The sequence below is a fragment of the Chinchilla lanigera genome, unplaced genomic scaffold (assembly GCF_000276665.1).
Source record: "Chinchilla lanigera isolate Chin_1 unplaced genomic scaffold, ChiLan1.0 scaffold00007, whole genome shotgun sequence".
Classification (NCBI taxonomy): Eukaryota; Metazoa; Chordata; class Mammalia; order Rodentia; family Chinchillidae; genus Chinchilla; species Chinchilla lanigera.
The window spans coordinates 4,279,946-4,305,925 of record NW_004955408.1 but is presented as its reverse complement, the minus strand read 5'-3'; the positions used below and the strand labels follow the sequence as shown (position 1 = coordinate 4,305,925).

Genomic DNA, 25,980 nt, shown 5'->3' with positions numbered 1-25,980 from the left:
CTGGGATTACAGACATGTGCCACCATACTCAGCTGATACTGGGGTTCTTTAAGTACTACTTTGCCTCTGAAGGTAAAATTTTAGCTAACTTTTAGTTAGCAGAAGACTTTAAAAATTGATGAACTCATTCCTATAATCCCAGCTACTCAGGAGGCAGAGGTGGATCACAGGCAATTTAGGGAGACCCTACCTTAAAATAATAAAGAGTGGGGCTTGGGATGTAGCTCACTGGTAAGGCTTCCCCAATTTCAGTTCCCAGTAACACCACACATATACACACAGCTGATAAGGTTGGACTAGGGGTATAGCTCAGTGGTAGAGTACTTGTCTACCATACACTACAAAAATTTTTTTAAAAAAAAAAACTAGATAAAGGGGCTGGGGATTGAGCTCAGCGGCAAAGCGCCTGCCTGGCAAGCGCAAGGTCGTGAGTTTGGTTCCCGGTACCGGAGAAAAACCCAAAAAAAAAAAAAAAACTAGATAAGATTAAATGTTTCAGTTGGGGAGTGGGTTCTAGTATTCTGGACTAGTTTTTTTTTTTTCTGTGTAGTTGTAGAAGACTCTATTGGTATTACTTAATTTAAAAACCATTACCAAAAGCCAACTTAAGCACTAACACCTATTATTACTTGGAAGGCAATCTGACTCAAGTATTAAACTGACAAAATTAATAGAGATGATTTAACTTTTCCTTTTTTTGTGTGATACAAAGATTCTATTTCTCTTCATAGCAACATGAATCTTGAAGACCGGAATGTGCTGCGTATGAAAGAAAGGGAAAGGCGGAATCAGGAAATTCAGCAGGGTGAAGACGCCTTCCCACCTAGCTCTCCTCTCTTTGCTGAGCCATACAAAGTTGTAAGTTGTCCTTCTTTGAGTTTTTTCCATTAATGTGATATTTTTGCTTTTAATATGTGTTTTGATTTTCATTTTCTATCTTAAGAAAATGATCATGAACACAATTTTTTCTTTTCCTCTAAAAAGAATGTACTTTTTTTGGCAAGTTTTTTTTGGGAAATGGGCACATATAAAACTACACAAAGTAAGTTGTTATTGCTTGAAGAGTAATGTTTAACTACAGGAACAACCTCAGAAAGTCAGTACTCGGTTTAAGAAGTAGAATGTCAAAAACACTTTGGAAGTCTTTCTTGAGCCCTCCCTCATTGCTGTCCTATACTCTTAAAACTGAGATCTGAATTGGCTCAGACATTCATTTCTGTACTGCTGGTGGTGCACTCGAAAGACATTTCACCTTTAAAGCCTTTAGTTACTTCCTAGGTGTTCTTTGGCTGTTACATCAGTCAGCAATGATGATTTTGTAGATACTTCTCCATATTTCTTGCCATTTGCATAGTTTACTGTAGGTTTCATTAACTTTTTTTATCTTTGAGTAAAGTATCTTCAGTATCAGTTGGCTTCTACTTCTGTTATCATAGACTAAATTCTCTTGATTTTCCTTCCCTTCTCATGCATTTATGTGTGTGTGTGGAAGAGATTTCTTTTGTGTGTATGTGTGAGACAGGATCTCACTGTGTAGTTCAGGCTGGTCTTGAGTTTGCTGTGTAGGCCAGGCTGGCCTCAAACTTCAGTGATCCTCCTGCCTCAGCCTCCCTAGTGCTGGGATTACAGGCATACAGCACCATGCCCAGCTATGGTGTGCCCTATTAAAGCCATTTATGTAGATCTTTTAAGAATTTTCCAGTTTAAAGGCAATCATACTAATCTATGTGAATGTAATGCAAGATCTGGGATTAAGAATTTAGGGTTGAGGATTTAATTAGAGATTAAAAAGAAACTGGGAAAAAAAGTTTTCCCCAGAATCTTTGAACTTTGCTACCATTTATTTTGTAATTACACTGTAATGAATTGGATTTGTTTTCTGATAGTGATATCGTCTGTAATAGCTCTCTTGGGCAGAATTTTTGAACGATTTAAAATCAATATTGGTATTTGCTAATCTCAAAGTAATGATAGTTCAGTTTTTATTTTTTTTAATTAGTAAATTTCCATACAAATGGCTATAGAAGAGTCCTAATGCTTACAGATGTTTTGGATCTTATTTATAAAAATAATTTTTGAAACTTAAAGTATTAACTTTAAAAGTAATCAAGAGATAATTGGTCAGAGTTAATAGCTAGGATTTAAAATTTCATCAGTGAGTTTTCCATGCTTAATTATTTTTTGAGATGTTTATTAACTGGTGAGTCACAATAGCAGAAGGAATTAAAATTAAACAATTGGGTATAACTTGTTTCACTAAGTTTCTGTTTTTGTTCCTAACTATATCATTGAATTATAAGGGACATAGTACTTTTATAGAGTATTCGAAATATGAATGTTAGCTAATCTACTGGTCTGGAATTTAATTACGTAGTGGCAGACTACTTTTCTATCTATCTTTTTTTTTTTTGTCTTTCTCAGACAGGGTTTCACTATACAGTTCAGGCTGGCCTAGAACTCACTATGTAGCCCAGGCTGGCCTTGGACTCAGTGGTCCTGCCTTAGCCTCCTGAGTTACAGGCTGGGGTTACAGGCAGACACCACCGTGGCCTGGCCAGAATACTTTTTCTGTTCTTCGAAAGACGTTTACTGTTGGTCCAGAATTTTTATTGGTGAAATTTGGATTTTTTTTCCTGGCCTGGAACCAGTATGTTTCTTAGTGTCCTATACCATATTTGTATTTTACCATGGTTATTTTCAGATAATTTTGGTGAATTTTTTTCACCATGAAAATTATATATTTAGAGATTGCATATAGATAATAACTTTAAGATATCAGATGAAGACTACCTTAGAGGGCTGGGGATTTAGCTCAGTGGCACAGCACCTGCCTGGCAAGCACAAGGTTGTGAGTTTGATTCCTGGTACTGGAAAACAAACAAACAAACAAAAAAAAGACTACCTTAGAAAAGCCCCTTTACATTTGAAGGTTAGCCAGAATCATCTCGTTTCTGATTATGCTAATAGAGTAATTTTATTCTGCCTTTTTTGTAGACTAGCAAAGAAGATAAGTTATCAAGTCGTATTCAGAGTATGCTTGGAAACTACGAAGAAATGAAGGATTTCATAGGAGACAGAGCTATACCAAAGCTTGTTGCAATTCCCAAGCCTGCAATACCAACAACAGATGATGAAAAATCAAAGCCAAATTTCTTTGAACAGAGACATGGAAACTCTCATCAGAGTAGCAAATGGACCCCTGTAGGACCTGCACCGGGCCCTTCTCAGTCTCAGAAGCGGTCCTCAGGCTTACAGAGTGGACATAGTAGCCAGAGGACCAGTGCAAGCAGTAGCAGCACTAACAGCACTGGCCAGAGGCATGATCGTGACTCATATGGCAGCAGCCGGAAAAAAGGCCAGCATGGATCAGAACACTCCAAATCACGATCTTCTAGCCCTGGAAAACCCCAGGCTGTTTCTTCATTAAGCTCTAGTCATTCCAGATCTCATGGGAGTGATCACCATGGCAAGGAACATCAGCGATCCAAATCACCTCGAGACCCTGATGCCAATTGGGATTCTCCTTCCCGTGTACCTTTTTCAAGTGGGCAACACTCAAATCAGTCTTTCCCACCTTCGTTGATATCAAAATCCAGTTCAATGTTACAGAAGCCCACTGCCTATGTGCGGCCCATGGATGGGCAGGAGTCCATGGAACCAAAGCTGTCCTCTGAGCATTATAGCAGCCAGTCTCATGGCAACAGTATGACTGAGCTGAAGCCCAGCAGCAAAGCACATCTCACCAAGTTGAAAATACCTTCCCAGCCATTGGATGTAAGTTGCACATCTAGAGCTTTTTAAACATTGTGACTATGTGAAATAATTGATCATGGAAATATGAATTTAAACTTCGTTTTTGTATTAATAGTAAAGAATATAAAAGTTTAAGATGAGGGGGGTGGTTTAAAAAAGACTTGACTCTCAAGTGGATTCATAAGGCTGTGAGCTCCAGTTCTGGGAAAAGAAAGAAGATGTCATTCATTTAACATTTAAATATTAAAATGGCAAGTCAGTTATGGAATAAAAGTATGACCCATTAGTACTTTAGTTTTTCTCCTCTAAAGTTTAAAAAGAAAACTAACTTCTCTGTTCTTACAGTAATCTCATGAATAAGGTGTGGGCCATAGTTCTTGTGGTGATGGTTGGGATCTTTGGGTCCATGGCAGTGTGTGTCATTTGGATGCTATCATCCTTTTCTTAGTTATACGAAAAGTATTGAGACAGCTAGTATAACTGCATATTAAAACAGTATTTGAAATAAAGTAAGCAATCATTGTACAGTAGTTGAAATTGTATCTTTTAATGTAGTTTGTACAATGAAAAATTCAAAAAACAATGTTAGTAGCCAAAAATCAAAACTCATGGTTCAAAATTGTGAGGAGTAATCAGGAATACGTAAAGCACTGTTTCCAGAACATCTAAGAATCTTTCCTGTGGCCTTGGGAAACAACATTAGTTGCATTTGTCATCTAATTACTCCTCTCCAGAGAACAGTAAAGCTCTTTAATTCTTCTTAAAGAACAGAATTTAGCTCTTTAATTCTTGTTTGTGCCTTAGAATAAGGCTGGGATTTAAGAGTGTAAAATGTCCATCGTGTTCCAGATCAGTAATCTTTCAGTAATACTCATTTTACTGTACATATGAAATGAGATATATTAGTATGATTACCTGAAAAATTACATTTTAAAAATTATTTAAAGTATAAAAAAAGATGGGAATTTTTAAACTTCTGAAAAATACAAGATTTTCTTTTCCTTTTTTCGAGACAGGTCTTGCTATGCAGTTCAGGCTGGCCTTGAGCTCACTTTGTAGCCAAGGCTGGGCTCAAACTCGCAACAATCCTCCTGCCTTAGCCTCCCAAATGCTGGGATTACAGGCATGCACCACCATGCCCGGCTAAGGTTTTCAAGCTATGCAGTTTTGTAATTAAAATTTATATTTAGAGCCAGGCGTGGTGGCGCACGCCTGTAATCTTAGCACTCAGGAGGCTGTGGCAGGAGGATCGTTGTGAGTTCAAGGCCAGCCTGGGCTACAAAGTGAGCTCAAGATCAGCCTGAACTGCATAGCGAGACCCTGTCTCAAAAAGATAAAAATTTTAAAATAAATAAATAAAAAATAAAGCTTATATTTAGAGAAATTAGTTCAAATATTGTAACTAGTGTTCTGATTTAGAATAGTCGGATTATACACCTTTAAATTTTGTATCATTTCTAAAGTTTTTAAATCTGTGCAGTAAATACTAAAAATCTTTAAGTTATTCCAAATTTCATGTGTATTTCTTTTTCTTAAGGCATCAGCTTCTGGTGATGTGAGCTGTGTGGATGAAATTCTGAAAGTAAGTTTTTTAAGCCATTTCAGTGTCTTTTGTTTAATTATGATACTCTGACCCCTTCTTATCCTCCTTCCACCTGTCTTTCACAAGGGATCTGAAGCAACAATTGGTTTTATGTATAACTTGATTGTATTCATCATAAATAATTGTTCTGCTTACACTTACATTCTGAATCACGTGATTTACTATTTGTCTTCAAAGAGCTGACTTTTGTTTTTAAGTAAAACAAATTCTGATCTTAGCAGATTGCCTTGAAAAGAGGAAGAAACCAAATATAGCTGCACTTTCTCATTTTTATTAGTTAATAATTTGAAGCACTAAAAAACTGAGTTACCATTCAAACCATTATGTTGAAACGAGCTTGTTCTGTCGTTCATGTGCATATGATAGTGAAATCCTACAACAAAATGGCTTCTCTGAGTAATGTACATTGTATATATTTCAAATCTGGACATGACCAAAAATGTACATTTCTCTGTTGGAAAAAGAAAACTTCTGTTGAAAAGAAAGTCCAGTGAGTTAGGAAGTAACAGTGACTGCTTTTTTGCTCAGAGGAAAAAACTGTCAGTCGTATATTTCTTGAACCTTTTGGTGTGGGGCACGGGGAAGCTCCTGAAATTTTGTGTTTGTACTTGCATTTCATTATGGACTTTTGAGACAGCCTGTTTCAACACTTTTTCTCCCATTCCTACTATAATCTCCCTTTCCTTCTAGCATCTTGCTTACTGCCTTCTCCTTTACAGTGGGGGTTTAATTTAACCCTGACTTTTGGGATACAAAATTAAAGGGGTTAAATTAACTCCCCTTTTTTTTTTTGCAGTACTGGGGATCCAACCTGGGTCTCACATATATGCTAGGCAAGCCTCAAACTTGCAGTCTTTCTGCCTCAGCCTCCCTGAGTAGCTGGGATTATATACAGGCTTGTGCTACCATGCTGGTTTGAGTTCTTATTTTCTTTACAGTTTTTGCTGTTTGAGAATTTTAAAGTTTTTTTTTTCTGGAAACGTCATTCTTCTTTTCTTGACTGTTGTTGTGCTTTGCTGTTTTTATTACCCGTCCACTTTGCTTGCCTCTTGTTCTCTACCTTTTTGCAAGCCATATGACCTCTCTTTAAAGTATGGGTATATTCTGCTTGTCTCTTTTGTCTGGACTTTAATTTACCTTTTCTACCCTGCTTGGCTTAATCTGTTAAACAGCTATCAGTCTTTCTCCTGCCTTGACTCCTTTGGTTTTTTAGTTTTGTCTTTTTGAGACAGGGTCTCACTTTGTAGTTCAGGCTGGTCTTGAACTCATTTTGTAGCACAGGCTGGCCTTGAACTTGCAGTGATCCTCCTGCCTCAGCCTCCTGAGTGCTGGGATTACAGACATGTGCCACCACGCCTGTCTTCGTTGGGTTTTTGTTTATCTCTCTGAATTGCTTCTTACCTGGGTTTCCATTTGAATTTTTGTTTGCTTTCAGACTCAACGTATATAAAGTCATACTTGTCAGACTTCCTTTATTAGTAGTACCACCATTCTCCCTTGCTTGTATAGAATCCTCATCTCTTGACTTCATCCTCTTATATTCTATTTAATCATAAAACTAGGTGTAGATTTTGAAATTTCATTGAATATGTATCTATTCCTTTGTATTTCTGCTGTCTTGAGCTTTAATAGTTTTGAGTCTTTCTGCCTTTAAAGTCTCTTCATCTGTCTTCTGCATTGCTTCTATATTCTTAGTCCCTGGTCTTCATCACTTAATTTTTTTTCTCTTAAAATTTTTAGTGGCTAAGATCCCTAGAAAGAGGAGAGTCCAAATTTAACATTCTAGACCCTCCACGGACCAATATTAGCCTCTCCTACTACTGATTGAGCACTTTTCTGAATTGCTTTTTGGTACTGGGAATTGAACCCACAACCTTCACACTGAGCTACAGATTCAGTCCCTTTTTTTTATTTCAAGACAAGGTCTTGCTAAATACTAAATTCTAAATTGACCAGTCTGGGCTTGAACTTGCAATTCTCGTGTCCCAGCCTGCCAGACTGCTGGAATCACAGGCATGCACCGCCTTGTCTGGCTTACTGTTTTTCTCCTTTTTTTTTTGACTCAGGGTTTTGCTATACAGTTCAGCCTGGCCTTAAACTCACTATGTCACCCAAGCTGACCTCAAACTTGCAGCAGTCCTCCTGCCTTAGCCTCCCAAGTGCTGATTACAGGCTCATGCCACCATGCCTGGCAACCTGGCTTCTTATATTTCCATAAAGTAAACTTGCTTGGGTGTTTTCCCTTACTTTTCAGTAATAGAGTTTCCTTTTTCCTTAGAATCCCAATGCAAACCTTCTTCTTCCTATGTTAGATCACAGTGGTAACTATTTCCTTTAAATTGTAACATTTTTTTAGGTGTTGTGTATATAAAACCCAAGGTAGCATTATATTTTTCCTTCTAAATCCTCAGCAATGCATGGAATTTTAGTACCTGGAAGATTTTCTTGCATTTAATTATCTGTTTGATATTGCTGACCATTTATTTCATATTTGATATATGTAAAGCTTGGCACACAGCCTTGAGTACTTTAGATGCTCAGTCACTTGATGATAGGGAATTAAAATAGATTTTCAGAGAGAGTATGGGAGAGAGTATTTTATTATTTGAGATGGAAGATGTCAATGCCAAAGCCTGGGGTACATAAGTTTCTTTTCCTTTTCCCTATGTGCAGTGTGTAAGAAACTTCAGACCCATATTCCCTTCAGGTTTTCTTATTTTTATTTTCATGATTTGTAGTCATACAGTTTCTAGAACCCCATTATGAATGTAAGAAAAAATTTCAATGAATGTTTTATTGAAAAAAATAGATTTACTAGTTCAAAGCATGCTAATTATTATGTGCTGAGCCCTGGAGATGTGGTGCTAATAATGATAGCTGTACACGTGGAGTAGAAGTTTTTGACCTGGATGTAGGAAATATTAAGAGTGTTGTAAGAGGGTAAAGAACAGTTTATGTGCATGTGGCTTTTTTAAGAAGTCCTAGTATATACTATATCAAGTGCCCTGGTCTTTTCTTTCTGTTGTTGTAGTGCCCAAAGGGATCCACTGTTAATTGTCCTCTCAGAGACAATCCCTCCCCCCCCAGTACCAGGAATCGAACTCACGACCTTGCGCTTGCCAGGCAGGCGCTGCGCTCCTGAGCTAAATCCCCAGCCCCTCAGAGACATTTTCATATATAAACATTTAGTAGATAGATTAAGACTTGTGATTGCCACCTAACAGTACACTGTGGACATCATTTCATTTTAGAAGTTGAATTTCTCATTTTAATGTCTGCTTGACGTTCTATTGTATGGATGTCTGCTAATTTATTTAATCAGTTTAGATACCTGGGTTATTTCCATTTTTTAAAATGTGAGCCCCTGAAATGTATATCTTCACAGAATTGTAGTTATCGCTGTAGGATAAATTCCTAGGCATTGTAGCATCTTTGATTTACTTGATGGCTTATTGTGAAGTAAATGTCAGACGTAGAATAGTTCCTCCTTATTCTAAGTCTCATGCCTCTTTCTCTGCTGCTACTCTGACATAGTGGTTTTTTTTTTCTTTTTCTTTTTCTTTTTTGGTTTTGTACTGGGAGGTGAACTCAAGACCTCGTGCTTGCTAGGCAGGCGCTGTGCCACTGAGCTGTATCCCCAGATCCATACAGTGATCTTATCTAAACCCCATTTGGCCATATTTGGCATGATTAGAAAGCATGAAATTAAATTGTAGTTAACATCTTGCTTGTCTGTTTCCTTCCTCATGCACTTTTGAAGTCTCCCTTCTGATTTCCTTCCCTGGCCAAATTTTTCTGTTAGCACATGTGCTCTATAGTCAGTATTGCTAGGATAAAATTTTGTGTCCATTATTTACTAATTGTGTAATTTTGAATAAATTATTGAATAAATAGAGCTAGGATAATAATGGTATCTGTGTCATAATGGCATCTGAGTACTAAATGAGCAACAGACGTGTAAAACACTGAGCACACTGTCCAGTCCATTGAGGGTACATGGTAAATGCTAGCGGTTTCCTTATCCCTTTCCCCTGACCCCCCCGGCAAACTGTCCTCAGTAGTGTTTTATTATGTGCCTTGTATTTGATTACTGGCTGGTCATTGTCATTATTAGCAGATTTCATCATCCTAAGTGTAAACTCCTAGAAGCCAGGGAGTATTTATTATTTACCTTCCTTTATTACCAGCCCCATAGTGCCTTGCACCCAGTTGTGCTTTATTAATACTTACTTACTAAAAATAATTTCGGAGGAGCAATCAAGAAACCAGTATTTATAAGTACAAATCTGGTTTTTAGCTGTATAGTTTTTAATCCTTGACCTGGTTGAAAACAAACTGTAATAATTACATTTCAGGAGATGACGCACTCATGGCCTCCCCCTCTAACGGCTATTCATACACCTTGCAAAACAGAACCTTCCAAATTTCCTTTTCCAACTAAGGTAAGTAAATAAAATGTGTCTTCTGTAATGTAAAAAACTCTAAACGGCTTAGTTCAAAGCATATGAGTTCAAAATTGTCATTCCCATTCTAGTGGGAACTAGAGTATAAATTTAACAAGTTGAATAAATAGTTCAGATACTGACAGTTACTATGCAGAAATTTAAACAGGTTAATGGAATCAAGGGCATCTTAACTGAGGAGCACTTAAGAAAGACTGGAAGGTAATATGGAGAGAAACTTAAAAAAGTGTTGCTGTTTATTATAAACTGTTATGGTATTCTAGACCAAAGGTAGCAGGGGCTTCTCAGACTGTTCTTTGAGGAGATCCTTACAGCAGAGGGCAGCAGTCATGCAATGGCCATGGAAGGAGGTTCCTTAAGCAACAGTTGTAAACCCGTCTAAAATCAGCAGGTTTTTAAAACATAAATTTGTACAGTACTTAAACAAATAATACAATGATACATTCTCCTTGAGAAAGTTTGACCAAGAACCCTAATCGTAGCCTTTTCCAAATCTTGTCCCCTTCATCTCATCAGAGCTGCTTTCATATGTACCTTTGCAAATCCTTTTATATGTATTTACATATGTACATAATTTGTGTATGCAGTTATTACATATAAGCATTTTTTATTTCTATACATATATATTCTGTATCATTAATCTGTCAGCTATAGTCTTGGAGACCATTCCATGTTAGTACATATAGAAGTCTTTTATTTCTTTTAACTTCATCTATAATATAATACATATATCCTAGTTTATTTAGCCATTTCTCTTTAGTATTTAAGTTATTACCAACTTTTTAGTTCTTGAAATGTTTCTTTAGTGGTTATCTTTGTTCATGCGTTCTTATGTGGATATGTGGGGTTGTTCTTACACTTTTTTGTTTGTTTTGCTTTTGTTTTTGTAGTGCTGGAGATTGAACTCAGATCTTCGCACTGAGTTACATCCCCAGTGCTTTTTTTCTTTTTAGGCAGAGTCTCACTAAATCACTAAGTAACCCAGCCTGGGTATGAACGTGTGATCCTCCTGCCTCAGCACCCATAGTGCTGGAATTACAGGCATGTACCACCATACCTGGAGCATGAACATTTCTTTAGGATGTAAAACGAGAATTGCTGATATAAAATGAGTGGATATTCACTATTTTAGTCTCAAAAGTCTATAGTTACATTAAAGGATTTGTATCAGTATTTCCTTTGTAGTACCTATTATTTCATATATGCTTAGCACCATTTGATATTATTAAACACCAATCTTTTGAGTGAAAAACGTCATTCTACTTGCTGGATTGCTAGTGAGGGTCATCATCTTTATGTATTTGTCATCCATTTGATTTTTTTGTCTTTTTTAATTTTTGTTTTTATTAGTACATGTTTGCAATACATAATAATCACATTTATTGTGGGGCGTTGGTGCAGATACAGTTTATTTTACCAACTTGATTTCTTCATGCATCTTCCTGTTCCTCCTGCCATTTGGGGTGCATATTGTACATAAGGAGTTTAAGAGAGCTCCCTTTTTGGTTTTGTGTTTCGTTTGAATTCTGGATTCTAATTAGTAATTTCAAGTGTATCTCCCAGTTAGGTTCTTGTCTAAGTTTTATGGTCTAGAAAATTTTAATTTTGATAAATGCAATATATTCTTCCCTTTATTTATAGGATTTGCTTTAATGTCTTGTTAAATAAGGCTTATCTTTCTCCAGAATCATAAACATACCCTCATATTTTTCTTTTCTTTCTTTTTTTTTTTTTTTGGTCTTTTTGAGACAGGGTCTCCCTATACAGTTCTGGCTGGCCTTGAGCTCACTTTGTAGCCCAGGCTGGTCTCAAACTTGCAATGATCCTCCTGCCTCAGCCTCCCAAGTGCTAAGATTGCAGGTGTGCACCACCAAACCTGACCATATTTTTCTTTTAATGTATTTTTAGTTTTTGATTTTGGTTTTTAGTGTTTGTTTTTTGAGACAGGATCTTGCTATGTATAGTTCAGGGCAGCCTTGAACTCACTGTGTAGCCCAAGTTGGCCTCAAGCTCTCAGCGATCCTTCTGCCTCAGCCTCCTAAGTCCTGGGATTATAGGCATTTTACCATGTTAGTTTTGCTTTTTATGTTTATCTTTAACCCAAATTACTTTTTGTGAGTGATGTATGAGATAGATAGGTTTATAACTTTCTGATTACTAAGTACCATACTTGTATTAAATGTAGTTTGAAGTTTTTTGTTTTTGAGTCAGGGTCTCACCATATAGTCTAGAGTGGCCTTGTGCTCCATATGTAGTAGCCCAGGTTGATTTTGAACTCCTGATCCCTTTGCCTCAGCTTCCTGAGGATTATGGGTGTGTGCCATTAAGCCTGGCCTTAGTTTGAGATTGGGAATACATATGCATCTGTGTAACTGCTTACACTAATCAAGAATTAGAACATTTCTGTCACCCTCAGATTTCTTCATAGTCCAGTCAATTCCCACCTCGGGCCCTGACACTTACTCAGTCTGTTTGTATTACTCTGCCATACGGAGTAATATTCATGCAGTACCTGCCTTCTCTTTTTTGCCTGCCTTTTCTTATTCAGCATTTGCTTTTATTTTTGTCTTTTTGAGACAGGGTTTCACTATGCTGTTCAGGCTATCCTTGAACTCAGCTTTGTAGCCCAGGCTGGCCTCAGACTCAAAGCGATCCTCCTGCCTCAGTCTCCCGAGTGCTGGGATTACAGGTGTGCGCCACTGTGCCCAGCAGCATATGTTTTTAGAATTCTTCCATGTTTGTGTGTGTGTGCGCGTGTGAGCGTGTATGTGCCAGGGATGAAACCCAGGCCTGTGTACGCAAAATGTAAATGCTGCCATTGATCTATACTCCTTCCCTATTGTGGCATGTATCTGTAGTATTTCCTCTGTATTTCCAATTCTGTTGTATGAGAATACCAAAATTTGTTTACCCATTCACTTTTTAAAGAACATGTGGGTTATTTTCAGATTTAGGATGTTAAGAACAAGTCATCTATAAACATTGATTTAAACGTGTGTGTGCTTACGTTTTCTTTCTTAGGAGTAAATGCTGGGCCATGTAATACAAAGTAGACTTACTGAGTTTTATGGTAAAGGCATGTTAAGTTTATGATGAACTGAAAGCTGTTTTCCACAGTGGTTGTTTCACACTCCTACAACACTCTGTCCTTCCCTGCACATGATGATAGTTTCAGTTCTACATTCATGCCTACGTTTATTGTTGTAAGCATATGTACTTGTAGCCTTTTTAAAAATTTTCCCAAAAATCCCCATAGCTAGCCCCCCCCTTTTCTTTTTTAAAGACAAGATCTTGCAAGTTGCCCATACTGTGCTAAAACTTGGAATCCTCCTGCCTTAGCCTCCCAGTATGTCAAGGTTATAGACCTGCACCAATGCAACTGGATACTTTTAGCCATTTTCCCAGGCTTTTCACTGGTGCATCATTTTTATTTTAATGTGTATTTCCTGGATTACTGATGATGTTGAACATTAAAGACAAGTTGAGTATCCCTTATCTAAAATGCTTGAAGTCAAAAGCATTTCTTTTTTTTTGTTCGTTTGTTTTTTGGTCTTTTTGAAACAGAGTCTTACTATGCAGTTCAGGCTGGTGTTGAGCTCACTTTGTAGCCCAGGATGGTCTCAAACCCACAACGACCCTGCCTCAGCCTCCCGAGTGCTGGGATTATAGGCATGCACCACCATGCCTGGCTAAAAGCATTTCAGTTTTGGGTGTTTTTGCCGGTAAACCCAGCCCTTGGGAGACTGAGGCAGGAGGATTGCTGAGGCCAGCCTGAACTACATAGGGAGATCCTGTGTTACCTCCCCAAATCCAGATGTTTGGGGGTTTTGGAATATTTGTAAGAAATGAGCTGTTTTAGGGTTGACATCCTAGCCTAAACACAAACTTCATTTATTTTCATATATACGTTATACATACAGCCTAAAGATAATTTTATACAATATTTTTAGTGCACCTGCTGTTTGATTATAACCTGTCACATGAGGCTGGATGTTGAAGTTTCTGTTTATAATTTAATGTTGGTACTCAAGTTTCAGATTTTGGAGTATTTTTTATTTTGAATTTTTAGATTAGCAGTGGTCATCCTCTGTTGTTTTGAAATGCCAGTTCAAAAAGTTTTGTTTTGAGCTGGGCATGCATCTCAGTGTTAGAGTGGTTACCTAGCATGAATGAGGCCCTGGGTTCAATCGTGAGCACTAGTAAAAAAGTTTTGTTTTGTTTTTGGTGGAGATGTTGGGGCTTGTTTGAAGTTTTCTTAATTTTTTATTTGGTTTTGGTGTCAGGCTTGTGTTGGCCTCTTAAAGGGAGCAGGGATGTTTCCTTTATGTCTTATTTTTTGAAATAGTTTGTAGAATATTGATGTTAATTCTTTCTGGAGTGTCTTAAAATTCAGCAGGGAAGCTATCTGGGCCTGTAGTGTTGTGTTTGCTCATTTGTGTGAGCTACTGGAGATCATTCTCAGGATGTCACCTATGTTAAACACATGCTCTACCACCAAGCCCTACTTTATGTTGTTTGTTTATTTGTTTGGTGATGCTGGGGATCAGATATTTTATGGTTTTTAATTATAAATTCTCTATTTTAAAATAGAGAACTACTTAAATTATCTACTCATTCTTGTGTCAGTTTTGGTAATTTGTTTATGCTTATTTTATTAATGTCTACAGAATCTGTAGGGAAGTACTTTTTTTTCCTGGTTATTGGTGATTGTGTGTGTGTGTGTGTGTGTGTGTGTGTGTGCGCGAGCGTGCCTGCACCTGCACCTGTGCTTCCTCCTTCATTAGTCTAGCTAGAGGTTTATCAGTTGGATTCATGAGGTTTTATCCCATTTTCTGTTTCTTTGATTTTTGCTTTTATTGTGATTTTTTCTTTTCTTTCTATTTACTTTTAAAGTAGAAGCTTATAGCATTATAAATGTTTTCTAATGTATTTAAAGTTACTGATTTTGCTGAAGTCCTGGTGTAGGTGAATCCTACAAATTTTTATATGTTCTGTTTTTATCATATTCAGTGTAGTGGACTTTCTGATTTTCTATGTGATGTCTTTGATCATGAGTTACTTAGAAATACATGGATTTGTTTTCAAATATTTGAGTATTTTTAAGATAGTATTCTATTATTGACTTCTGATTTATTTGTATTCTTCTCAGACAGTATATGCTGTATACTTTTAGTTTTCGTGAGCTCATTGAAATTTGATGTATAGCTCAGTATATGACCTTTTTGTTTAGTATTTCACAGTACTAGATATTCTCTGTATAACTCATATCAACTTTATTGAGAGTCTACTTATCTCATCAGTCATCTATATTTTACTGACTTTCTACTTCTATCAATTACTGAGAGGAATGTTGACATCTTGTCTTAATGGATTTGTCTCATTTTGCCTTTCAAAAATTTTATCAGTTTTTGTTTCTTGTGTTTTGTTTTGTTTTGTTTTGTTTTTGTCTTTTTGAGACAGGGTCTTGTTGAGCAGTTCAGGCTGACGTTCAGCTCACTTTGTAGCCCACGCTGGCCTCGAACTTGAAGTTATCCTCCTGCCTCAGCCTCCTGAGTGCTGGGATTACAGGCATACGCCACCATGCCCAGCAGGCTACTTTTTGTTTTTTGAAGCTTTATCATTAAGCATCTACACACTGAAGATTACTGTGTCTCTGTGCTGAATTGATCCTTTTCATCATTGTGAGGTGGCCCTTTTTATCTCTGCTGTCAATGCTTATTCCTTCTGTCAGTGCTTATTATGAAGTCTACTTTTCCTCATACTCTCTTAGTCACTTCAGGTTTCTTGGCATTTATTCTTAGTCTGGTTTACCATTTTCCATTCTTTTAATATGTCTTTCAATTTAACCAGCCAACCTACCTTCCTTTATCCCTTTCTCCCTCCTTCCCTCCTCCTTTCCCTCCCTCCATCCCTCCTTTCTTTTTTTTTTTTTTTTTTGGTTTTTCTCCGGTACCGGGAACCGAACTCACGACCTTGCGCTTGCCAGGCAGGCGCTTTTGCCGCTGAGCTAAATCCCCAGCCCCTCCATCCCTCCTTTCATTCTTTCCTTTCTCTATCCTCCTCCTTCACCTTTTTCTCTCATCCCTTTTTTTTTTTTCTTTCTCTGGCCCCTTTTTATTATTTTAAGACTGGTTTCACTAAAATGCTGGCTGAGCTCAAATTTGTGATGCTCCTAACTCAGCCTGCCAGAGTGTGGGGCTTACAGGTGTGCAGCACCACACCTTGTAGTTGCTGATACATTTTGAGTTAACTTTTTTGTCTGTGGAGTGAAGTGGGCATCCAGAATTGTCCTCGTGCATGTGCATATCTAGTTGCCTCTCATTTGTTAAAGTTTACTCTTTGCCCATTGAATTGTCTTGGCACCCTTGTCAGTAATCAATTAAACGTAAGTATGGATTTATTTCTGGAGTTTGACTTTTGTTTCATTGACCAGCAGTTTGGTTTTTTTTGAGACAGGATTTCATTATGTCATTTAGGCTGGCCTTGGATTTGAGTTGATCGTCCTGCCTAAGCCTCCTGAGTGCTGGGATTACAGACATGCACTGCTGCACCCAATGCTGTTCTTTCAAATAATTTTATTAGGGCTTCCAATTCAACAAATGACGTATACTTATCCAATTTGTTAAGTTTCAACATATGTGTACAGCCATGAAGCCATCACCATAATTGATAATAAACATATCAGTTCTGAACATACCAGAACAAATCCCCAAAAGTTTTCTAATGTTTCTGCACAATCTGGGGCTGGGGATATAGCTCAGGGGCATAAGTGCCTGCCTGGCAAGCGCAAGGTCCTGAGTTTGATTCCTGGTACCGAAAAAAAAAAAAAAAGAAAAGAAAATATGTCTGCATAATCCTCTTTCCCTTCTGTTTTCTTTTTTTTTCCCCTTCTATTTTCTATCCCATGGTAATCATTAACCTAAGTTGTTTTTTGTTTATGTATGTGAATTTATTATAGATACTATAGATAATAAAGAGGCACAATTTACAAACAGTAAACAGTTATACAGAGCTCTTCATCGTAAGTTCTGTATAATCAGTTATATATTACAAAATGTTTTGGCTGATTTTTGCTGAATTCACAACAACATGCAGTCTGTGATTGCAGTTTAGCCATGATTTGACAAATGGAGTTTCATTCCATTCACTGACTCTTCCCAATAAGTGTATTGTCATTAAATCTGAATTGTGGTCTATTAACTTATTTTTCATCTTTATACAAATTTTACTCACTAATTTAGGACCTCTTTCAGTTTTAGCTTTACCTAGTGGAACTTCACTGATTGATCAATGAGGGGAGTAACTTTGCTGAATTGGATAGTAGTTTTCAAGTACAGGAAAAACATTTATTTAATATTTCTTGTTATTCGTAATGTGCCTACAGACAGTGCCACATTTTCAAGGTTAACCTACATTTTAAATATTTTTATCACTCTTCTTTTTCTTGTTTTGTTTTTTCTTTTTGAGACAGGCTCTTGCTCTTGAGTTCAGGCTGGCCCTGAGCTAACTTTGTAGCCCAGGCTGGTCTTGAACTTGCAGTGATCCTCCTGCCTCAGCCTCCGAGTGCTGGGATTACAGGTGTGCGCCACCACGCCCGGCTTTATCACTCTTCTTAAGTTTAGACAATCAGCAAAATAAATAAAACCCTGACTTGTAGCATTTACTGATTTCCATGGTATTTCCATCATGGCTGTGTTCAGACTACCAGCAAGAGGTAACTAAAGACATAGTTGGGAAGCAGTAAGCATTTTACTCTTACTAGTGCAACGGGTGTCATTTAATATCTTTATGGTTATTTGGAATTCTGTGAATAATTTATATTTATTTACCATGTTTCTATTGGGTATCAGTTGTAAGGACTCTTTGTATGTTATGAGTCATATGAATCACCTATCACTAGAAGGTTTGTGCCATGAATGCTGGGGTGGGAATCTTTGTCTTTTTTTTTGTTTGTTTGTTTGTTTGTTTTTGTTTTTCTCCGGTACCGGGAACCGAACTCACGACCTTGCGCTTGCCAGGTAGGCGGGAATCTTCGTCTTACTCAGTGGTAAGCATATACCACATACAAGTTGTTTAAAGAAATAATTTAACTGAATAGATGTGTTAAAATTTTTCCCAGTCATTTGTTTTATTTTATTCATGTTTGTGTTTTTTGCTATACAAAAATGTTAAATTGTGCTGGGGTTCATGGTGTACGCCTGTAATCCCAGCACCTGTAATACCAGCACTCAGGAGGCTGAGGCAGGAGGATCACTGTGAGTTTAGCCTGAAGTGCATAGCAAGACCCTATATCAAAAAGACAAAAAAAAAGTTAAACTGTGCATTTTCAAATGTCTTGTCTTTTCATTTACTGTTTCTGAATTCTCTGTTGTATATATTATTTTCATTTTGTTTTATTTATTTTTGTTTTTTTTTTAGACAAGATCTTACTATGTAGTCCAGGCTGACCTTGAAGTCACCGTGTAGTCCAAGGTGGTCTCGAAGTGATCCTCCTGCCTCAGCCTCGCGAAGGCAGGGATTACAGGAGTGTGCCACCACATCTGGCTCCTCTGTCCTATTTAAAAATGCCTCTGTCATCTCAAGATTATTATGAATTTCCTACAAGTTTTATTTTATTTTTGTTACATTTAATCTAGAATCTGTCTGGAATTTTTCTGTGTGACATGCATTTCTTCCAGATGGCTAGCCCATTGTGCCATTTTTGTAAATAAATTACTACAAATAATCTAATTTTTAATAATAAAAAAACTGAAATTCTACCTTTGTGGTACATTAAGTTCCTATGTACATTGCCCTCCATTTCTTGTTCTGCTCCTACCTATAGTACATGAGAGCCGGGTGTGGTGGCACATTCCTATAATCCCAGCACAGGGGGCAGAGGCAGGAGGATCGCCTTGAGTTCAAGGCATCCTGGGCTACTTAGTGAGTCCAGGCCAGCCTGAATTACGTAGAAAGACCCTGTCTCAAAAAAAAAACCAAAAACTAAAGACAACATGAAAGTTCTAGTTTCACATCTTCAGTAAGGATTGATATGCTCAACATTGATATCTTTTCATGTATTTACCTGCTTATGTTTTTTGGTTATAGTATCTGTGAATCTTTTGTCTCCTTTTTTATTGGATTGTATCATTTTACTTTTTAAGAGTTGTATTTTCTGAGTATAAATTCATTGTCAGATTTGTGGTTTGCAGAAGTGTTTTTCCGACCTGTGGCTTGCCTTTTCGTTCTCATTAACTGTCTTCCTAACAACAGTAGTTAACTAATTTTGATGAAGTCCACTTTATCAGGTTTTCTTGTTTTTACTAATTATGTTTTTTCAGGGTCTAAGAAATCGTCACTGTTTTTACTTTCTTGTTGTTGGAACAAAATACCCACTCCCACAAGTTAAAGGAGGAAAGGTTTATTTTAGCTCACAGTTTGTAGAGGTTTTCAGTCTATAGCTGGCTTGCCCCAAGATAGGGTGGCATGGTAGAAGAGAAAGAGTTCAGGCAGGAAGCAATGGGACTTCCTTGTTTCCCTTTTTAGTGAATCCAGACTGCAAGCCTGTTGTTTGGTGCCACCCATACTCAGGGTGGTGGGACTTGTCTCTTCAGTAAATCCATCACCCATACCCAGAACTGTGCTAAACGAGTAAGTGGACTAATACAGTGTCATATGCCAACAATCTAGTCACTCCCCAGCGTTCCACCTATGAAGGCATGAGTTTTAGAGGCGCATCTAGATATAAATTATAACTCAAAATCTCCTGCATTTTATTCTTGACTTTTTATAATTTTTATGTTTTATATTTAGGTCTTTGATTTTTTTAATATCAAATATCTTGACAAGATATGGAACAAAGTTCATTTTTTGTGTGTTATATCCAGTTATTCCAACATATTTATTTAAAACTTTTTTTCTCACTGCATTAAATTCCCATTGCAATTATAGTTGACCATATACACAGGGTACATTTCTGACCCTGTTATATTTATTTCATTAATCTGTTTGTCTGTTATGTTGTCAGTACCAACCTTACTTGACTTTCTCCCCTCAAGATTTAGTAGTAGCCGCGGGGCTGGGGATTTAGCTCAGCGGCAAAAGCGCCTGCCTGGCAAGTGCAAGGTTATGGGTTCGGTTCCCGGTACCGGAGAAAAACCAAAAAAAAAAAAAAAAAGATTTAGTAGTAGCCGCGTGTGGTGGCGCTTGCCCGTAATCCCAGCACTGGGAGGCTGAGGCAGGAGGATTGCTGCAAGTTAAAGGACAGCCTGTGCTACATAGTGAGCTCAGAGCCAGCTGAACTACATAGCAAGACCCTGTTTCCAAAAAAAAAAAAAAAAAAGACTTAGTATAAAACTATAGCAATGTAAATTGTCCAATTATATGCTTATTTTTCAAAGTTGTTTTGAATTATCTGGGCCTTTTGTGTTTTAAGATGAATTTTAATACCAGCTTGTCAATTTCAACATTGAAATTTTGGTGTTTTCATAGGGATTCTATTGGCTTTCTGGATCGATACAGGCAAAAGTGACATTAACAGTGTTGAGTCTCCCGACTTGTGAACACTGCTTCCTTCTTTCTATTTAGGCTTACTTTCTTTCAGGATTGTTTTGTAGTTCTCCAGAAACAGGTATCGCACATCTCCTATTGTCATCTCTAAGCCTACTGTATTATGACTAAGCCTACTGTATTATTTTTAAATAAAAATTTAAGTATCTGACTTTTCTCCTTACTAGTCTGTGGAAATACATTTGATGTGTGTTTATTGATTGATTGATTGGCAGGTTTTGCTGTATAATTCATACTGGCCTTGAGCTCACAATGTAGCCCAGGTTGGCCTCAAATTAACACTGATCTTCCTGTTTCTGCCTACCAAGTACTAGAATTACAGGCATGTGCCACCATTCTTACCTTTATCTCGCAATTTTTCTAACTTTACTCAATCTTAGTAGCATATTTGAAGATACCACTAGAATTTTCTACTAGGTGATCATGTCTTCTGTGAATGAAGAATATAATTTGCTTTCAGGGTGCCTCTTTTCATATCCTTGCTTTATTGTACTGGCTAGAACTTCTAGTAAGGGTCAAGCAAAAGAGGTAAGAGTAGATATTCTTACCTTGTATTTGACCATAGATGCAAAAGCATTCAGTCTTTCATAATTAATGTGTTAGTGGTAAGCTTTTCAGAGATACATATATTAAGATTTAGAAATTCTTCCTCTTGGCTTATGAGCTCTTATTTGGAATGAATTCTAAATTTTGTTGAATACTTTATTTTGAATCTACAGATAGGATAATAGATTTTTTTCATCATTGGTCTTCAATGTATGGATAACATGGGCTAATTTTTCATTACATTCCTTGTATAAATTTTACTTCATTAAGTATTGTCTGTTTTTTATATAGTGTTGTGTTTGATTTTCAAGGAAATGTTTTAGAATTGGAATTTTGTAACTGTATACCTGAAAAATCTTGATCTGTTGTTCCTTTTTTTTTTTAAAGCAAGGTTTCACTGTATAGTGCAGGCTGGACTTGAACTCAAGGCGATCCTTCTACCTCAGCCTCCTGAGTGTTGGGATTACAGGCATGCATCACCATGCCCAGCTTTTTCTTGAAGCTTCCTTTTTTTCTTCTAATCTGAATTTGGTATTAAGTTCTGGCCTTGCAAAATGAGTTGGAATGTAACTTCTCCCTGGTCCTTTTCTGAAATAGTTTGTAGAGAGTTGATATTATTTCTTCCTTAAATGTCTGATAAAATTTACCAGCAAAGTGCTCTGGATGTTTTCTTTGTGGGACAGATACAGGATTAGGTTGAAAGTAAAAGGTTGGAGCCCTCTGGCTGAGGTGGTGCACACCAGTGATGCCCATACTTGGAGAGACTGAGGCAGAAGGATCACGAGCTCAAGTTTGAGCCCAGCCTGGGTAACTAAGCAATTTAGTGGGATACTCTCTCAAAAATTGAGGGCAGGGGATGTTAAAGCGATTCACTGCCCCTGCACATACTCACCACATGTTTGGAACACCTCTGACAGTGCAGCTGCAGGTGTAACACTGTGCCATTTAAATATTCTCTCTCTAAGCTGGATACCCAAAAAGAAAGGAGGCTAGCATGTGCCAATTTTCATTAAGATGATCAATGGCAAATTGGTGATTATAATCCAAATCCATTTTTGGTAAATCCAGTTAATGTTTTTTGCTTATCTTCATTGGGCTTCTCATTTGCACTGAGTGTTGTTTTAGCCTCTTTTTTGTTTGTCTTCCATTATATGTTGCTAATCCAGATTTACCTTCTTTCTCCGGCTGTTCCTTTTTTCCCTCTCTCCCTTTACTGTTAAGTTTTTTAGGCAAGTGTGTGTGTGTTATAAGGAAATACAAAATAACTGTTTTCTGTCAGTATACCAAGCATTCGGTTGTGGAAATAAAATAATACAAAAGAAAAAGGAATTATATATTAGTTTTAATTAGATATGTAGTTGTATTTGTGATAGACCTAAATTATCTGCTCTTTGTACCTTCTTCTTTACCAATCACTTTTTACCTAGGTGCTTTACTAATCTTTGTTTTAAAATCTCTTTAAGAAAATAGTTTGCCTTTCTCCTTATTCCCTTCCTCTTGTCTAATAATAGTGTCCCTTCTACTTTATTTTTCTTAGAGTCCATATATTCAGGAGAATATATAATATTTGTCTTTCTGAGCCCAGTTTATTTTGCTCAACATGGTGGTCTTCAGAGCCAAACTCCCCCGCTTTTTTTGTAAATGACAGAATTAATTTATTTCTTTCTTATGGCTAAATAGCACTCCATTACATATACAACATTTTCTTTATACATTCATCTTGATGGGCATGTAAGCTGGTTCCATACCCCTGTGTGAGTTGTGCTGGTGTGAGTTGTGCCACGATAAACATGAGTATGTAGGTCTATCCCTGTGGTATGCTGACTTTAATTGCTTCAAGTACATGCCAAGGAGGAGTATAGCTAAGTCATGTGGTATTGTTAGTTTTTTGAGGAACCTCCAACAATGTAGAAGTGTTCATTTTCTGCTCACATCTTTGCTAGCATAATATGTTTTGTACTTTTTGATGATGGCCATTCTGACTGGGATGAGATGGAATCAGAGCATAGTTTTCATTTATATTTCTGTACTGGCTAAAGATGATGAACATTTTTTTCATATACTTACTTGCTGTTTGTACTTCTTTTGAGAAGTGTCTGTTAACTTCATTTATCTATTTATTGATTGGACTATTTAATTTTTTAGTATTTAGATTTTTGGATTCTTTATATATTCTGGTTATTAATCCTGTCAGAATAACCAGCAAAGATTTTCACCCATTCTAGTAAGCTGTTTCTTACTCTGTTGGTGGTTTCTCTTGCTGAGCAGAAACGTTTTAGTTTGATGTAGTCCCATTTGTTGATTCTTGATACTTTTCATGCTATGAGTCCTATTCAGGAAGTCTTTTTTTCTTGAGACAGGGTCTCACTATGTAGTTCAGGCTGGCTTTGAACTCACTATGTAGCCCAGACTAGCCTCAAACTCACACTGATCCTCCTATCTCAGCCTCTGGAGGAGTGCTGAGATTACAGGTGTGTGCCCCCATGCCCAGTAGGAAGTCTTTGCCTGTGTTTATGGTTTCATGTGTTTTCCCCATGTTTTCTTCTAGCAGTTCCAAGGTCTTATATCTAAGCCTCTGACCCATTTTGATTTGGTTTTTGTATGAGGTAAGAGGTAAGGTTGCAAGTTTGGTCTTCTACATAAGGTGGATACCCAGTTTTCCCAACACCACTTTTTAAACTCAGAATGATCCCAGCCTGACTTCAAACTTGCAGTGATCCTTCTGTGTTAGCCTACCACGTGCTGGGAGTACAGGCATGCGCCTCCATGGCTGGATTCTATTTATAATTTTTAAAAGCATGATTGAATTGGATGTGGTGGTGTACACCTATAATTCCAGCACTCAGGAGGCTAAGGCAGGAAGATTGTAAATTTGAGCCTATCCTGGGCAATATGGCAAGACCCTGTCTCAAAATTTTAAAAGGGCTGGGGATGTAGCTCAGTGTAAAAGCCCTGGTTCAACTCCCCAGTACTACACTCCCCAAAAATTCACTTACCGTGTAATTCATCATTTTAAATGTACAATTCAGTGGTTTTGAGTGTACTAACAGATATGTGAAGCCATCACTATAATTGTAGAACATGTTTGTCACTCCAAAAAGAAATTTCATACCCTTACCCCTCTATTCTCCCTCCTGAGCAACCACCAGTCTGTCTCTATAAATTGTTCTGTTCTGGACATTTCATAGAAATGGGCTCTTCGAAGATGTGACCTTCTGTAACTGGACTCTCACTTAGCATGTCTTCAGGTTTCATCCAAGTTACAGCAAATATCAGTTTCTTTTTATGGACATATATTCCATTGTAGGAGTCTTATTGATATATTTAGGTTTTTTGCAACAAAGTCTCACTTTGTAGTTTAGGCTGGCCTTGAGCTTACTACAGCCCAGTCTGGCCTTGAACTCAGTTTGTAGCCTAGGCTGGCCTTGGACTCACAGCAATCCTCCCCCTCAGCCTCCCAAGTGCTAGGAGTATAGGCGTGCACCACCACACCCCAACGAGTCACATTTTATTGATACACTCATCAGCTCTTTGTTATTTTAGTTGTTTCTTTTTTTGATTGTGAATAATGCTGCTATAGGCATTCTTGTGAGAAGTACTTGTGTGCACGTGTGTTCTCATTTTGCTTGGTTATATAAACATATAGAGAATCTATATCTTATAGTTAACTCTCTGTCTAATCATTTAAGGAACTGCCAGAATATTTCCAAAGCACTTGTACCAGTTTATATTCCCACCAGCATTCAGATTTCTCCACATCCTTGTCAATGCTTGTTATATGTCTTTTTGAATTTTTTTTTTTTTAGGGTCTCACTATGAAACTCAAGTTGGTTTTGAACTCACAGGAATCCTCTTGCCTCAGCTTCCATCCAGAGTGCTGGGACTATGGGCATGTGCTTACCATGCCTGGCTTTTTTATTTTAGTCATCTTAATGAATATGCAGTAGTATCTCATCAAGGGTTTGATTTATATTTCCATACTATCAAACATCTTTCATGTACTTATTGGCTATTTATATTTCTTCTTGGGAGAAATGTCTAGTATTTTAGATGATTGTCTCATTTTAAAAATTGGGTTGTCTTTGAATTGCAGGAGGTCCTTATATATTGTGGATGCCAGTTCATCTTGTGGATATTTTCTCCCATTTTGTAAATTTTCTTTTCATCTTTTTGATGTTATCCTTTGGAGCACAAAAGTTCTTAATCTTCATGAAGTCCAATTTATCTTTTTTTTTTTTATGATGGTATATGATGCTTTTGGTGCCATATATAAGAATTCTCTGCCACGTTGAAGGTCATTAAGATTTGGCATCATATTTTCTTCTCTAAGAATTTTATAGCATTGGGTTTTTCATTTGTTAGCTCTTTGATCCTTTTGACTTAATTTTTTTGTACAATATAATGTAAAGGTCTGACTTCATTCTTTTGCATGCAGATTTTCAGTTCCCTAGCAGTATTTGTTAAAAAAACCAATTCTTTCTCTATTGGTGGTCTTGGCTTCTTCTTGAAAATCAAATACTTGTAGATAGTAGGTTTACAACCTTATTTGAGGCATAGTCTTGGGGATTGAACCCATAGTCTTCACAATGAACTATATCCCAGCATGAACCCGTCCCTTTTTTGTCCCCCATCCATTTTTTGACACAGGTATTTGATAAGTTATTGAGTTACCTAGTCCGGGCTCAAACCTAGAATCCTTCTGCCTCAGCCTCGCAGAGTGCTGAGATTACAGTTGTGCACCACCATGCCTCATTTAGATTTGTATTTTTTAAATAGCAAAACTATCATTCAGTCAGGTGTAGTGGTGCATACCTGTTATCCCAGCACATTGGAGGCTGAAGCAGGATGATCACTGAGCTTAAGGCCAACCTAGGCTACAAAGTGAGTTCCAGGCCAGTATGAACTACATAGAGATAACCTGTCTTAAAAAAAGAAAAAACACAAAAAAACAAAACCAAAAAACTGTAATTTAGCTTTCTTACTGTTTGAATTGCTTTTTCACAAATAAATTTGTTGTTACCTGGGTTTGATTTTGGTTTTGTTTCTGGAAACAGGAATCAAACTCAG

The 25,980-nt window shown here is 37.2% G+C and overlaps 1 protein-coding gene across 1 annotated transcript in view; it reads left to right on the top strand.

Moving 5' to 3' along the window:
* Window positions 1-731: 731 nt before the first annotated feature.
* Window positions 732-25,980, top strand: part of Aff4 (AF4/FMR2 family, member 4) — a 57,465-nt gene continuing 32,216 nt past the window's right edge. The window contains exons 1-4 of the mRNA XM_013508370.1: window positions 732-858; window positions 2,995-3,774; window positions 5,291-5,335; window positions 9,712-9,798. Coding sequence (XP_013363824.1) covers window positions 736-858; window positions 2,995-3,774; window positions 5,291-5,335; window positions 9,712-9,798 — 1,035 coding nt within the window. The 5' untranslated portion in view covers window positions 732-735. The remainder of the gene's footprint in view (window positions 859-2,994; window positions 3,775-5,290; window positions 5,336-9,711; window positions 9,799-25,980) is intronic.